Genomic DNA, 15849 nt, shown 5'->3' with positions numbered 1-15849 from the left:
AGGAAGAAAGAAAAGGAGTGCTCAGTTCTGCTTGTTACCCTAAACTTGGGAAGTTTCCAGTCTGCTCAGAAGATGCCCAAACAGTAAAGGGTGTGCAGTGCCTCTCTGTTTCCCTAGACTGACTAGGAATACCTGCAACACCCAGGAACTTCTTGAGGGGATGGCACAATTCCATCTACCCCCCCATCCCCACTCATACCAACACATACACTCTCTCTCTCTCTCTCTCTCTCACACACACACATCATCATCATCATCATCATCGTCGTCATCATCTGATACTGTTCATTTAAATGCTTTGGAAACTTTGCTTAACAACTGGAATCTGTGTAACTTTCCTATGAATTATTGTGTAGCTCCCAGGATGGTGTTTGAATGGCTCAGGATTTCTATGTTATCATTATCCTCTTTTCTGCTCTTCCTACCTTACCATGGTGGTTTTGTTATTGTTGTTTGAGAATGAAATATTAAGATCAAGGGAGACTTCATGTAAGCAAATAAGATATTTAAGTTCTACACTAGAAATTCATTGTCTAGATGAATGTTTCTTTTTAAGATTTGTTCTTTTTTATTTGAAAAGAGGACATACAGAGAAAGAGGGAGACAGATCTTCCATCTGCTGGTTGACTCCCCAGTTGACCACACTTGCTGAAAGTGGGCCACCTTGAAGCTAGAAGCTTTTCCCAAGGCCCCCATGTGGATGAAGGTGCCCTAAGCAGTTGAGCCATCCTGCACTGCTTTTCTAGACACATTAGCAGGAGGCTGGGTCTAGAAGTGGAGCAGCTGGGACTCAAACCAGTACTTAGATGGGGGCCTGTACTGCAAGTGGGAGCTTTATATGCGGTGCCACAGCACCAGCCCCAAGGTATGTCTCTCAATTTTCATTAAGGTTTTGAGTACATGGAAAGTATTATTTCATCAAAGTTATCTGTATTTTTATGTTGCTTGTTTGAAACTTAGAAAAATTGAAATACATTGGATCTTATTTCTTGTTACTAACCCCTTTTAACCCTTTAAAGTGTGAATAATGCCATTTAGAGTTGCCGTGAAGAAGGAATATGCAGCATATAGAACAGCGTATAGTTAGTTGAATTCAGCTGCTGAAGCTGATATTTTAATTGCTCCACTAATTCCAACCTTGAAAATAGATATTTGATTTTGCGTAGTCAGGATTGGGTTGCTGTCATGTGGTGTAAGGATGCTTCTGACCAGGGGTCCTCAAAGTGTGGTCCCTGTACTGACAGCATCAGATTCCCTTGGAAACTTTTGGGAAATGCTAGCATATTACAGGTAAAGAAGCTCTGCCATAGAACATGAGGGAGCTATCAGAAACATATAACCGTAATGTGTGTCTCCTCCTTCCTGCCGTGTTATTTCATCATTGCTGTTGCTGTAGCTCTTAAAGAAGCTCAAGAGGTCAATTCTCATAGTCATGAGTGTCGTGCCTTGTTTGTTGGGTATCCCTTGGGACGGACACACACACACACCCACCCACACATCTTAGGATCTGCCTGGCAGATTCTTGGTATGAGTATGTTAGAGCCATATTTCTGGTGGATGGGACACAGTCCATCGGATTTATCTGTAGTCCTGGTATTTTGTTTATCATTAATTTTAATTCATTTTTCAAATAGGTGATAATGGCATATGGTACAAAATTCCCAAGGTACAAGAGTTTACAATAAAAAGTAAGTTGTCCTCCTCCTCACCTCAGTGATATGAGATCTTCAAAAAGTTCATGGAAAATGCATTCCACAAAAATTATACCTAGATTTTGGCATGTTTTACACTCAAATGTTTTAAATCCATTTTTGCATGAACTCTTTGAAGTCCCTTCATATGATTTCTGTCTTCAAAGACAATTGCTGGTCTTTCTGTTCAGTCTGTAGATTTATTGAGCACTTGCTGTGCATTTGGGTTTGCTCTGGACACTGTACATGACTCAAAAGAGCCACAAAAAAAAAAATGCCTGCTATCATAGCTCTCACACTGTGGTTACCAGTTTCCTGTATTCAGAGTTTTCTATAACCAGCAAACTGTCATTGTTGCAGTAGAGTTCTGGAGTCAAATCAATTGGCTTGGATCCCATCTCCCTGTATTCTAAGTGTTGGATATTTTAAAGTAGGTGTTGGCTATGAGAATTAAATAAGGAAACGCCACACTGCCCAGAACATAGTAACTGCTCAATAAATACTAGTGCTGATTGTAGTGATCTGCTCTTAGTCTACTTTTCTATAATAAAGACTATATGAAATCTCTTTAAGAATCAAAAATAGTACATTTAAGTCTTCTATATCTGATCAGAAACTGATTCTGCTTTAGACTATTTGTTGGGCTCTTCTAGGATGCCAACCCTTAGTAAATCATTAGAAACTAGGATTATGTTCTTTTGTTTCTAATTTAACATTTTATAATCTCATGTAATGTGGAGGTTCCTACAAGTGTTCAGAAATACAAACCTTGTTACGGTTCTGCATCTCAAAGTAGAATTCATTAGGTGCTTCTGAGCAGTTTCCAAAAATATAATTTAGTATACTTCAGGACCTTTCTCTCTTATTCAAATGTCTGGACAGATGGAAAAAAAAAAAAAACCTTTGGATACCTGGAAATACAACAGGAAGATTCTCTGGCTGATTGTCTTCAGGTAGTGAAAGATCAACAGGAAATTACACATGGAGACGGGGAAGTGAAAGATGAAATGAACCTCTAGGGCAAGAGAACGCTTGTAAACACTAACCCCAAACTGTTTTCCTTAGCATTAAAAGGATCATTACTGGACCTACTGAAGATTGCAAGGGTGTTGGGTTTAGAGATATTACACCAGGTATTTGGGATTGAAAAAATATTAGGGTACACTTGTTTGGCCCACCACCATCCTGTGAGAGTCATGTAACAAATTCTCTCCTTTCTTCCTGAGTCTATTTTCTTCTACTTACTTATGTTTATTTTCATCTACTTTTTGAAAGGCAGGGTGAGAGAAAGAAATGTTTTTCCCCTTGCTGATTCACTCCCCAAGTACGCTCAGGGCTGGGCCAGGCCAAAGCCAGGCACCAGGGACTCCATTAGGTCTGGCACGAGGCTGGAGAGACCCAAGTAATGGAGCCATCATTTGCTGCTTCACAAGGTTCATTTGAGGAGGTTGGATGTGGAACAGTACAGCCAGGCCTCAGATCAGCACTCTGATGTGGGAGGCAGGCATATCTACTGCACCACAACAGCTGCCTCCCCAGTCCCTAGCAATGTTGTTTTATAGTTTTGTTCTGATAAAAAACATGTATGGGTCTTTGAATGATTGATTATGACCCAAGAAATCTGTTCTGTTAACCTAGATCTTTGGATATTGGGACCAAGAATAGAGGGTAGCTGGAAAATTGATGTGCAGCTTTCATTGTTTGGTTAATGGTGGGATCAAGGCAGAGTAGGATCGTGTTGTGTTCTTTATAAACATTTCCCAGGCTATGGTGTCATAGTGGACAGAAATGGATTAACAATAAAATCAGTGCTTTTAAAAGTTTGAAAATGTCCAAAGTCAACACTAAATAGATGAGGTTTCTTCACTGTCATTTGTCACTGTACTTCTCCTGGACTTTGCCCACATTAACCATATAGTGCACTGCACAGCCTACTCTAATTCATTAGGGATCCCTCAGGCTACCAGTGTGTGACCTCTGGCTCACCTTTGGACCTTGTCGTTTCTCATTCATCTCTACTTCAGCTGTAATTAGAAAATCACAACCCATCGCTAAACTCAGTGCTTTAATGTATTATTATTATTATCTCCCAGGACTGTGAATTAACTGGGCTCAGCTGTGAGATTGAGATCTCTTAAGGGACTGTGGTCAGATTGCAGCTGGAGCAACGGCAGTATGACCAGCTGTCCAAGCAGTTGTCTTCATTCAAAGGTCTAGCACCTCGATAAGGTGGCCTGAACTGTTGGATGCTGACTAAGCATCTCTTTCCCTCCAAGCAGTCTCTCTGTGTGGCTACCATGAGCTTCTTAATAACGTGGTCTCTTAATTATCATACTTCTTATGTTGGACCTCATTTTCCCTGAACAACTTGGAAAGTTCCATTGAGCTCAGTCTCAAAGGTCATGCAAAGTCACTTTCTCTGAATCTTATTCAGACTCTAACCAACCCTGATTCAAGAAAGGGCTCCACACAAGTGCCTACGCAAAAAGGGAGAGGTGAGGTGGGGAAGACAACTTTGTCTAGTTTTTTTTTTTTTAAGATTTATTTTAATTACTTTAGAGTCAAATAGAAGGAAGGAGGGAGGGAGAAAAAGAAATTTTCCATTCTTTTTGAGTTAATTCTCCTGACCAGGCTGGACCAGGCTGAAGGTAGAACCTGGAATTCTACCTAGGTTTTCCACGTGTGTGGCAGGATCCCAAGTACTTGGGCCACTTTCTGCTGTTTGCCCAGACACATTAGCAGGGTGTTGGATGGATGTGAAACAGTTGAAACTCAACCTGGCACTCATCTGGGATGTTGGCATCTCAGGTGGTAGCTTAACTTGCTGTATTTTGATGCCAGCCCTGGGGAAGCAACCTTAAAGATGAGCTAGAGTCAAATTTATGTGTAACACACCTGTTAGTATATTCCTCCAGACACTCCAAGGAAACATAAACACACACAAGTGCTTCTTGGAAGTATCCATGGTAACGTATTTTAACAAACATATTTGATATTGAATGATTATCAACCATTAATTGACTTCCCTCGGTTGGCTTATAACATATGTACCTGTTGGTCAGAAGGCGCAGTTAACTGAAATATTTTTTGGATTACATGTTAGATTACAACAAGTCACTCAGATCATCTTTCTCCTTTCTTATCTTTGGTACAGTATTATATTTACTACACAATAATTACTTAATGTTTTGTTTGTAGAAGGAAAGAATGTTGCTGTAATTGCCATTCATTCAACCAACAAGTATTTGTTGAATACTTGTAATATTCCAGGTGCTTGGCTAATGGAGAGATGACAGTTCACTGCTGTGGCTGGGTTTTGCTTTGCCAGTGCAAATAACAGCATTGTAGACACAAACTATGTGAGTTCACGTATTCATACATTGAGGCACCAGAGAAAACTATGTTACGGTAATAGAACCGGTGCTGATTAAGCCTGCCCTTTGTGCTTTTTCTTGTTGAATCTGTTCATGAGGTCCTAGGATAGAGAAAAACTTTTCCTGGTTGAATAGCTGTTGACCCCATGACTCAGAGCAGTTAAATGGTATTTCAGATGTCATCTATCAAATCAGTAAGTAAATTGAGCTTGCATTTGAACCCAGAGTGCCTGCTGTGCATTACTGCATTAAAATATCTTGCCTTTATTTTCCAAATGTAATATCTCTTGAGAGATGTTTTCACTGTTCTGAAATGCTAAGTACATAATTAACGGAAAGACATTTTAAGTAGCCTTTGGCCAGAGGCATTGATGCCCATCCCCATCCTGCTTGGGCTTCCTTTGGATTTGTCTTGATCATTTCTGAAGTCTAAGGAAGATGAGTAAAGAATAATGGAGGCCAGTGTTGTGGCACAGAAGGTTAAGCCGCCACATGGGGGCTGTGTTTGCATATGGGCACAAGTTCAAGTCCTGACAGATTAGATTTCTTATTCAGCTCTCTGCTAATGTACGTGAGAAGGCAGCAGACCACCGTCCAATTCCTTGGGGCCCTGCCACTTATGTGAGAGTTCTAGATGGATCTCCAAGCCTCTGGCTTCACTCTAGGCTAACTGCGGTCATTGTGATCACTGGGGAGTGAATCAGTGGGTGAAAGATCTCTGTCTCTTCCTCTTTCTGTCACCCTGGCTGTCAAATAAATTCCAAAATAAACCTGCAAAAAATTTTTCAAGATGGCTTCTTTTTGGAAGCCATATTGCCCTGCTGTCTGCTTGTTACAAGTCAATAAAGCTTTCCTCTAAGCAAAAATAAACAATGGAAATTTAACTTCCATTGAAATGTTAATGTATACCTGTCAGCACAATTAATATTTGAAAAGAGCGTTAAGTTGCTGTGACATGTACATTAAAGACAAAAATGGCAACTAACCTGTTTGTGTTGAGCATTCATGAATTCCAAAACAATTTCTCCAATTCTTCAATATGTCTGGCCCAGAAAGAATATGGCTCCTTAACTACATACTTTACCAGACAATAAGAAAGAATAAGGGGAATTTTTTTTCTGACAATCCATTGTGAAAGGGACACTCTCTGAGACTACTAACTTTGCACTACAAGCAAAGGCTATGGGGTGTTCCAGAGACTCAAAGGCTGGAGAAATTAACCGGGTGAAAGAAAGCGGGGAAAGGTATGGTGAAGAGAGTACACCCTACATGAAGGTGCAGAGTCCAGGGAGTTTAAGAATTCCTTGGGACTGAACTAATCCTGTATAATGGCAGGGCAGGGCGGGTGTGGGAGAAGAGTGACCAGAGGTGACACTGACCAAGAAGTCACAGGGAGGAGACACTGCATCACAGATCTTTTTGGGAAGTTGGAGTGAATGACAGTTGTTGAAAAAGCCCTTGCTGCAGTAATTGGGATTCTAAATGCAGAGGTGAAGGCCAGATGAATGTTCCAGCATTATTCTTCATTATCCATTACTTCCCTTTCATCCTTGACTAGGAAAGTACCCTTCTCCTTGTGGGTGATTTTCAGTACATGCCACACATTACAAATGGCTTCCTTCTGATTTCTGCATATGAAGGAACTTCAAAATCATAGAAAATGAAATGAGAAGATAAATTTTGTGTATTTTTTAAAATGTGTATGTAATCTTTGCCTGCTGCGCATTGTCCATGAACTTCTTGAAGAATCCTCTCATGGACAATGTTGATTCCACCTGGACTGATGAAGCTAACGTGTTTTAGGTGTCTTCCCATTCAGTGAGTTATGCATTTCGCCAGGGAAAACAAATGTGCTTCCCATGTCACCTATTCTGTACATTCCCTTGTATTTAGGAAACACTTGAAGGATATATTGTGCTGTTATATAGTGTTGCAAGCCGCTCATTTCAACAAGATAGGTTCAAAACTCTTTGCCATCTTTCTAGAAGAACTGTACAGCTGATAACTGGGGTAGCAGCAGGGGATGGGGGTCAGCCCAAAATACCTCTCTTGTATACCTAGGTAGAAAAATGCAAGAGGTCCTACTAGATTTTTCCTCTCTTGCCATCATGAACAGATTCTTTTCTCTTGTGAAGAAGGACTGGCAGGAGATGGAGAGAGAAGGTGTAAGGATTTAATAGCTAAGTGACAGGCCTACCTCAGCACTGTTTCCTATGGTGGCCACACCGAGCTGTGCAGTCACCTCCCAAAGAGGGAGCACCAGACAGTCCCCTGTGTCCCAAATGAAGCCAAACACCCTACGCTCTCCTTCTCGGCTCCTGTCACTTTGGGCCCTTGAACTTCCCGCGAGAAAAGCAGCCATCTCTCCCACTAGCAGTTTCACAACCTCTGCTCTGGGCCAGGCCCTCCCTCTTTCCTTCCCCTCCTTCCACCTGACAGGGACCATAAATAACTGAGACTCCGGGGTGTTCCCAGCTTAGAACAAAGTTTAAAGTCTGCCCGAAGCTCCATGCCACTCCCCGCCTGGGTCATTACTTTGTTTTCTAATGCTTGCTTTGCCTTTACCTGGGTTGGCTGTTTCTTCATTCATATTTGAGAAGAGTCACTTCCTAACTGAATGCAACGCCCCTTGCACGCCCACGAGGTCCCTACATTTCAGGCTGTCTCGGTTACCGGGTTAGGCATCTGAGCCTGGGTATCAAATTACCGAAAGTCTACACCGGAGCAGTCCTCCTATTTACATACAAATAACTCGTGGGCTTGCATTTATGTCACCATTCGGTCTTGCTAGAGGCTTGCCAGAGGAGTTTTTGATCCAATCAGAAGGCGCTTTAAAAGGATGTCTGCGGAGTGATCAAAAGAGACTTAATCTCAATGAAGTGTTGCCAGGAATTTTTAGTGTTTTGGGAGGCATCTGAAATTTTGAAAATCTTCATGCTCTGATGAATGGCACAAGATGGGTGATTCCTCAGTGGTCTCCCTAGAGATCGAGCCGCTGAGCAGTTCTTGGTGGTGGTGAAGAGTGGATCCAACCCAGGCACTGCGTGGTTTGGGCTGTTTGGAGCTGGCTCCCAAATCACTGCGTGAGGAATTCCTGGAAGCATCCGGAAAGTGTTCCATCTGCCCAGACTGGTGGAAATGGCTTTCCCACAGAGTAAGATCTGTAAGTTGTACTTGGGGTGTGCTGTCTTTGTTTCCGATGCTGTGGAACTGTGCAAATAGCACACGTGCGAATCGCTGCTTAAAATACTCTGCTGGTATTGGGAAGCAGTAGAAAATTGTTCTGTTTAATTTTTATGTTTGCAAGAGCAGTTGTTGACAGTGCATTTTTAGGCTTGATTGGTTGCTTGTGGTTTCCTGAGTTTAAATGAATGGAAAATTGTACGCAGAACCGAAGAGATAGAAAAATACAACCGTGGTGGCTGGAACACATTAGAGAAAGTAGGACAAACACACGTCTAAAATCTCTTGCATTGGCTAAGCTTGTATCCAAAAAGCAAGTGAAAATCATAAAGGAAAAAACCCACCGAGTTTGCTCGTGTGTGGAAGGAACTATTTGGCAGTTTTTGCTACGGTTTGAGAAGGATGGGAAATGTCCCAGAGGGCAAAAGTAAACCTGCCCTGTCACTCTTGGAATGTGGTTTTTCCCTGTGAGGTCACTGCATAAGTAGCTAGTAAAAGTTTTTTTCTGTAATTAACTCTTTGTGAGGCTAGGTGAAAACCAACTGGTACACTCCATCTCTCCCTGTTTTACCTCGGTTGGAGCCCAGAGTTGCTTTCCAAGCAATTTCAGTCACTGGGACAGCTGGGCCTGAGTTGTTCATTTGATAGGTTTAGAAATGGTTTGAAATGGATGTGTTTCCAGGTCTCCCAAGTGAGCAGTTTTAGTGCACAGAAATAACCTGCTACTTCGGTACACAAGTCCCGAGGCGAAATCTGCATGCGAGAGAGTCAGGTTGTTTGGTTTTGTTTCATTTTGGGAAAAATAAATATCCTGTTCTCTTCCCACCTGTAATTTCAAGATGAGTCGTACGGAGGCGGCTCTTATTTTGCAATCTATGTCCCGTCAGACAAGCTGCTCTCATCATGGGTGAGGTGAGCCAAAATAGGTGACAGAAAAGATCCACCCTCCACTGGGTGAAGCTGGAGGTTGGGGACGGGGGAGGAGGTGGTAAAGAAAGTGCAGGCAAAGTTCTGAAATGAGAGCTTAACACCTGGAGGACTGTTGGGGGCTTACATGTATTCTTGGATTCCCGTGCTAACCTCTGCCTATCTTCTTCCCTTCTAAAGGACAGTTAGAACAATTACCTAAGGGACAGGAAGGGGACTGTGAGACCTTGGGTGCTTTGCTGACCCAGGAGCAGTGCTTCCCAGAGCTGACTCAAGTGACTCAAGCTTCTCACTGGAGCTTGCTTTCTCCTTCGGCAGGTGAAGATGCCATGACGGGGGACACGGACAAGTATCTTGGGCCACAGGACCTTAAGGAGCTGGGTGACGACTCCCTGCCTGCCGAGGGCTACATGGGCTTCAGTCTGGGAGCTCGTTCTGCCAGGTACTTTACTGTTACTCTTCTTCTTAGTTGATATAAAACAAGCATTTGTCATCAATCCAGATCATTTTCATTTTTCACATGTCAGAAAAACAAAACTGTGTTCTTTGGTTGAGGATGCAAGTGTAGTAAAACGTCCCTGAGTCGGATAGACTTGCTCTGTGGCTCTCTGTCAATCTCACGCAATTGGACACGTTAATCATTTGTTCTTTTGCCCCATTTGTAGTCATGCTTCAAGTCCAGTGACCAATGAGCTTGCTGACCGAACTGGGAGAACACATTTGAGTCGCATATTTCAAAATCAAATGTTGTTTTACATGGAGAAAACTCAAAAAGTTCACAGAATTAGAAGATAAACTTATTTCAGTGCAAAAAAAAAAAAAACGCCTATGAAAAGACTTCAGAAAGTTTCTGAAAATGCATATTATGAAAAAAAATGTGCATGGATTTTGATCCTTTTTATATCAAAATAAATGTACCCTTTAATTCTGTTTTCCTACAAACTTTTTGAAGACCCCTTGTGTTAAAAGGAACTTGCTAAAAGGGAGCATTATTGAAACAAATTACTTTGTTGATTAAGATTGTCCAGCAAATGTTTGAAGGTCTTTTCAAAATAGTTCCATTATTCTGTATACAAAGGAACATTTTAGGATGGTAGCATGTGACAATAGAAGTCACAGACAAGTAGAATGGCAAATTCAGTCCTTCCAAGGGAAGCATGAAACTTCTGCCCATGGAAAACCTTGAGTGAAACTTTTCTAGTCCAACAGGACCTTGCCCAGAATGGGGAGACTTCTTTGCTCTGGTATGGATTAGCAGCGTGTTTGCTGACAGTCAAGTTATTTTAAAGCTAATAATTAAACCTCTTAAGCCAGAGCCCTCAGGACATTTTCCTATAGTTTAAGGATCTGTTGTAAAAAGTTTCATTGTCTAATAGTAAATGGCACTAAAGTAAACCTTAGAGTTTATTTCCAGTGTCATTGTGTAGCTAGTTTAGATATGGGGTTTAATTTTTTTTTCTGATGTTTATTTCAGACTTTTGAGTAACTTAGTCAAACTTTTTCTTTCTAAATACATTGAACGAAGGCTTTAAAATTCTACTGTAGCAGGTGTCATAAACAGGAAGAGGAAAAATAACTTTTAAAAATAGAACACATTTCAGGTAATCATGTAGAACCTTAGTATATTTCTATAGTATTTAGAGATTTATAGCTTTTCTAGGCCAATAACTAGCTGTCCTTTCTTCTTCTGATAATGTATGACACATACTGTGCATCACTCATTTGTATGTAGAACATTCTAGCCACTACTACCCAGTGAATTATAAAACAACAAAAAAGATCTCTTCTGATTTTGTTTTTGTGTATATAACTCCAAGGTGTTCGTATTTCACATTTTGATCGCACTATTTTTTGTTGCTATTATGTGTAGCTCATTTTCTTACATTGGCAGCTCATGTTATGCTCAGAGGCAAATATGTTTTTAAAAGTCTACAAAGTTGCTACTTTTGAAAACACATTGTTAGAGGATTATCAAATAAGTTTTTCTGAGTGTAACATTTAAAAAGGAATACGTCAAATGTGAAACTCATCCAATCATAACATTTTTTTCCTTTTTTTTTCTTGTCTGATTTTTTTTTTTTGCTTTCTATTTCCTCTGGTTTGATTTCTAAAAACACTTTAAAATAGTCCCAAGATCAGGTAAGAACATGTGGCATTGTTACAGTGTTTCTCTGCTATTTCCTGGCTCATTTGCTCATCTTTATTTTCTTCAGCGTTGTGATGTGACGTGCTGTGATGTGCTGCAATGTGCATTTTTGTTTTCTGCTCAGCTTTAGAAAATCAGTTTTGCCATTCTGAGAAAATCAGGAAACTAAATGGATTTTAAGAAATGTACCTTTTGCAACATTGACAGAGTCCTTGAGGCATTTCTTTCCCTTAACAAATTTTGTGTAGTGCATGAAGTAAATGTGGGGAACAAAAGACTTCAGAGTTTAAAGGAAAAGTGTTGATTTGAAAGGCTCTTTCTTTGCTAGTTGATGTTTATTTAAGTTGTTCCTAGATCTATTAGTATAATTTCAGAGTTGAGAGGCATGTTTTAACACTTCATGTATTTAACATTTAGGATATACTGATGGCTACAAATAATACAATTGAATCTTAGTTCAAATCAATTTGATTCATTCAAGACCCCATGCACAAAATCTCAAAAATTAATAGTTGAAAGTACTCTGATCTATTAAGGAGTTAGCATGAAATTTCCTATGTTTTGTGGGCCTTATCTGCCTAATGAAAGTTGGCCTGGAGTATAAGCTTTGGGCATGGTGTAAAGTGAGAGCAATTTAGACCTTTCTGTCCACAGCTTCCCATGCTAAGCTCTGTTCTGCAGTGAACACTCATAGAAATTAAAGGAAGGAAAGTATGTCTAAAACCTACCAACAAATCTGAGATAGATTCTAAAATTAGAACGAAAATGATTTATAGCTGTCTTTAAAAACTTTCACGTGTCCATACGTAAAATGAAACTGTTTCATGTCCCACAGATGTTAACACTAAATTGATAATTCAGAAAAATGGATGCCTAATGTGGAGTGCGGAGCGTCCCAGCCTCGTTCAGATCCCATGGCTGGAAGAAAGTAGAATATGGCTGCTTAGAATCTGTCTTTTCCAATAGTACAGCCACTTGCTACATAGGGTTTCTAAATGAAAAGTAGTTATTAAAGGAATCATGCTCACATTCCTCAGTCCCAGGAGCCAGGTTCCTTGGCCGCTTGTGGTCACTAGTTACTGGGCAGCTTCGCTTTAGCACATCTCCCTCGAAGCACCAAGTGCTGTGGGACAGTGTTGAGCTGAAGAGCTGACTTCTAATGTTAGCAGGCTTCTGAGCATCTAAGAGAGGGGAAGGACGAGAAATGAAGACTAATAGAAATGTCTTGCAACTGACATGGAGAAAGTGAAGAGCCGTGGATCACCTGATTGGACACAGAGGGCTGGTTGGGCAAATACAAAGGATCAGTTCTGTGGCTTGCTTGGGAAGCTCCTCTATGTGGGGATGATACTCAGTATAGTCATGTAATAAATATTTGCTAAGTACAAAATGACTGGAGATTGACTATTGAGAGAGCCCGAAACCACCTGAATTCCTCTGAAAGCTGAAGCTATAAATCTAGAAGAATGTTTGCTATCTATCTGTGTAGATGCTTACAATATGCTTATAACATTAGGGCTCTCCATATCTTGATGTAAAATAACCACACTCTTCTACATTGTTTGCTTGAGAAGTGGTGGGAAAAGGAAATCATTTTTGTGCAAAGCAAGAAATTCTTGCTCTTTACGCTTTGCCCTGTCAAACACAAGGGAAGTCCAAGTCAACAGTTGAATGGTTTGGTCAGGAGAGATACAATATACGGGAAAATTATTATGTAGGCAGGAGAAGAAGGAACTGAAAGATGCTACCATCCCATGCTCTTTGTAAGCACAAGAGGGTCTGCCAGAGGAGGGCGCTTGTCTACAGAGCTGGTTGTGGAATACTCCGTCGGTGAAGAGGCTTTTCTAGACTTCTGTTCTGCAGCTCAGTTATAAGAACAGCAGGACAGAAAAGTCAGATCTCCTTAGAAAGAAGTAGTGAAAAGCTATTCATGCCAGCTTCCAAGGGAAGATGGGAGAATATTTCACAACAGTTCGCAACAAGCTTGCATCCTCTCCTCTTCTCTTGGAAGACCATGGATATTCATTCTGCCAAGCCTTACTTGTATCCTAGCTTGGGCCTGCCTGATCCCTGTAAATATATGCAAGAGTGCCATGGACAAGCTGCCCCCTGCAGTCTTTTCCTGTGGTCTAGAGGTCATGGTGCTGTGTCAGGAAACCGAGGATGTTGTCCTCTAGGGAGTTCAAGGCCAAGAAGAAACAGTAAGAGGAATTTGAATGTTAAGGAGGATCTTGCAAGGTACATTGGTAATGCTGCTTCCTTCTTATTGGTTTCTGTGAGTGTCAACTGCGAACCAGAGCTCTCTAAATTTTAAGCCCCTAGCTAGTGTTGCCAAAGACATAACCAGATGCATTTATACCAAACATGATTCCATACAATAGTACAAACAGACGTGGACCAGAAAGAGGAGGCTCTCCCATAAGGCCTTACCCTAGGGGAAAAAAAAACTCCTTAATTATCAGTTATCTAGAGTCACCTGTTACTCCTCAGGTGTCACATTGGTTCAGCATCAAAGAGAAACATCCAAAGTTCTCACGCATTCCATGCATAACACCAATTGGCCCAATTGCAAACAAACCTGATCCCAAGTTTGTCTATGCCTAAGACATTTCCTCAAATATAAGGCATTTTATTTTTGATGATGTCCTTGATTTCCTTGAAAAGAAAACATTTATTGATATTTTTAGCCATCTTGCCTGTTTTTGAAGTTGCATGCATTAATTTTCTTTTATTCATCTCATCATCATCTACTACTGTGAATGGTTAACTGTAAATACAACAGCCTCCGCTCCTTCAGTTCGGATAGGTCTTACACCTTGAACAGAAGTTCCTATGCCCGGGACAGCATGATGATTGAAGAACTCCTCGTGCCATCCAAAGAGCAGGTATGTGTCCTTTATAAGGTGTTATTTGATTATTAAGTTTGCATTGGTTTGGTGAAATCAAGCTCTTTGTCCTGTGATGAAAAAAAATGCATATTTCTACCTGTTAGAGTTTGTGTTTGTAAATCTTCTGGCATTAACCAGTAAAAGACAAAAGTCAGTTGTACTGTATACTTAACTACCATTGTTTTCTGTAACTGAGTCCCTCCAGGTCCCCAGAGAGGAACTTAGAAAGTCTCAAAAAGGTATAAATAATTTTCTCATCTCTGGGTAAAATCTGTTTTAAAATTTTTCAGGTAGAATTGATAGTCATTGGTAAAGTTGCAGATGCCCACATTAATATGTATTTTATTAATTTAAAAAAACATATATGAACGTTGAAGTTTGTTAGAATTGTTTTTAATAAGCCATTACAGATGAGATGGGTTGTGTCATTGATTCACTGACTTCACTTCCGCCTGTGATGGGCCTTCTCAAGATGTGATGGTATTTTACTTGCTCCCTGAATCTCTGCTAGGTTTGTTTCATGTCTGTGCATTCTTTTCTTTTTAATAATGGTTGTTGAATACACAATGAGTTGATAGAAGCAATCCTGGCATCATAATCCTGCAGGAAGAGCTTGAGATGTTTGTAGAATAATTTCTGGATACTCTTGATACTTGGTTTTATGAATTTTGAAGCAGGCTTTCAGTATTTAAGCAATGTCAATACTTGGTAAAGGTATGCTGGGCATATTCCCTTGCACATTGAGGACGAATTAAAGCTAATGAATAGGTGATAATTACTTACCATAGCATAGTGAGAAGCTAGGCAACCAGTAGCCTGATGTGCACTGTACTTCACAGGGCCCTACAATTACTAATATTCCATTTACATTCCGTAAAGTATCCTTAATCAAGGAAACTTTTTTTTAAAGATTTATTTTTATTATTTTTTTATTGGAAAGGCGGATATACAGAGAGGAGGAGAGACAGAGAGGAAGATCCTCCATCCGATGATTCACTCCCCAAGTGAGCGCAATGGCCAATGCTATGCCAATCCGAGGCCAGGAGACTCTTCTGGGTCTCCCACGCGGGTGCAGAGTCCCAAGGCTTTGGGCCGTCTTCGACTGCTTTCCCAGGCCACAGGCAGGGAGCTGGAAGGGAAGTGGGGCTGCTGGGGTAGAACCGGCGCCCATATGGGATCCCAGGTGTGTAAGGGGAGGACCTAACCACTTGCGCCACCGCGCCGGGCCCAATCAAGGAAACTTTTATAGAGGTGAAATAAGTGATTCAGAAGAAATTTGCCCCCATAACACACACACACACACACACACACACACACACACACACCTTCACACACCCTCACACACCCTCCACTGTCAAATAAATAAATAAATTAAATAACACTTTGCAAAAAAGAGTATAGGTACAGAAGCAAGGCATGGGCTTAAATGTTGTTAGCCCCTGAGAAAGCCTTGATCTCAAATAATGAGGCCAAAGCATATGTACAGTGTCACCCTGTAGAGATCGGTTGGGATATTCTGAAGAACTCATTGCATTCTTGGTTGGTTCATTCTGCTAGGCAGTTAATCATGTTCTCTCCATGTTCCCGTTTGAAATGAGATGTTGGTGGATATATTATTAATACCATTTGTAAGTGTAAAA

The 15849-nt window shown here is 40.8% G+C and overlaps 1 protein-coding gene across 1 annotated transcript in view; it reads left to right on the top strand.

Moving 5' to 3' along the window:
- Positions 1-15849, top strand: part of ANK3 (ankyrin 3) — a 287134-nt gene that overhangs the window by 184675 nt on the left and 86610 nt on the right. The window contains exons 24-25 of the mRNA XM_040975812.1: positions 9494-9617; positions 14104-14206. Coding sequence (XP_040831746.1) covers positions 9494-9617; positions 14104-14206 — 227 coding nt within the window. The remainder of the gene's footprint in view (positions 1-9493; positions 9618-14103; positions 14207-15849) is intronic.

The sequence above is a fragment of the Ochotona curzoniae genome, unplaced genomic scaffold (genome assembly GCF_017591425.1).
Source record: "Ochotona curzoniae isolate NIBS_2020 unplaced genomic scaffold, NIBS_Ocur_1.0 contig_2692, whole genome shotgun sequence".
In the NCBI taxonomy this organism is placed as follows: domain Eukaryota; kingdom Metazoa; phylum Chordata; class Mammalia; order Lagomorpha; family Ochotonidae; genus Ochotona; species Ochotona curzoniae.
Note: the sequence above shows the minus strand (reverse complement) of the source record. Positions and strands in the feature narration are given on the sequence as shown.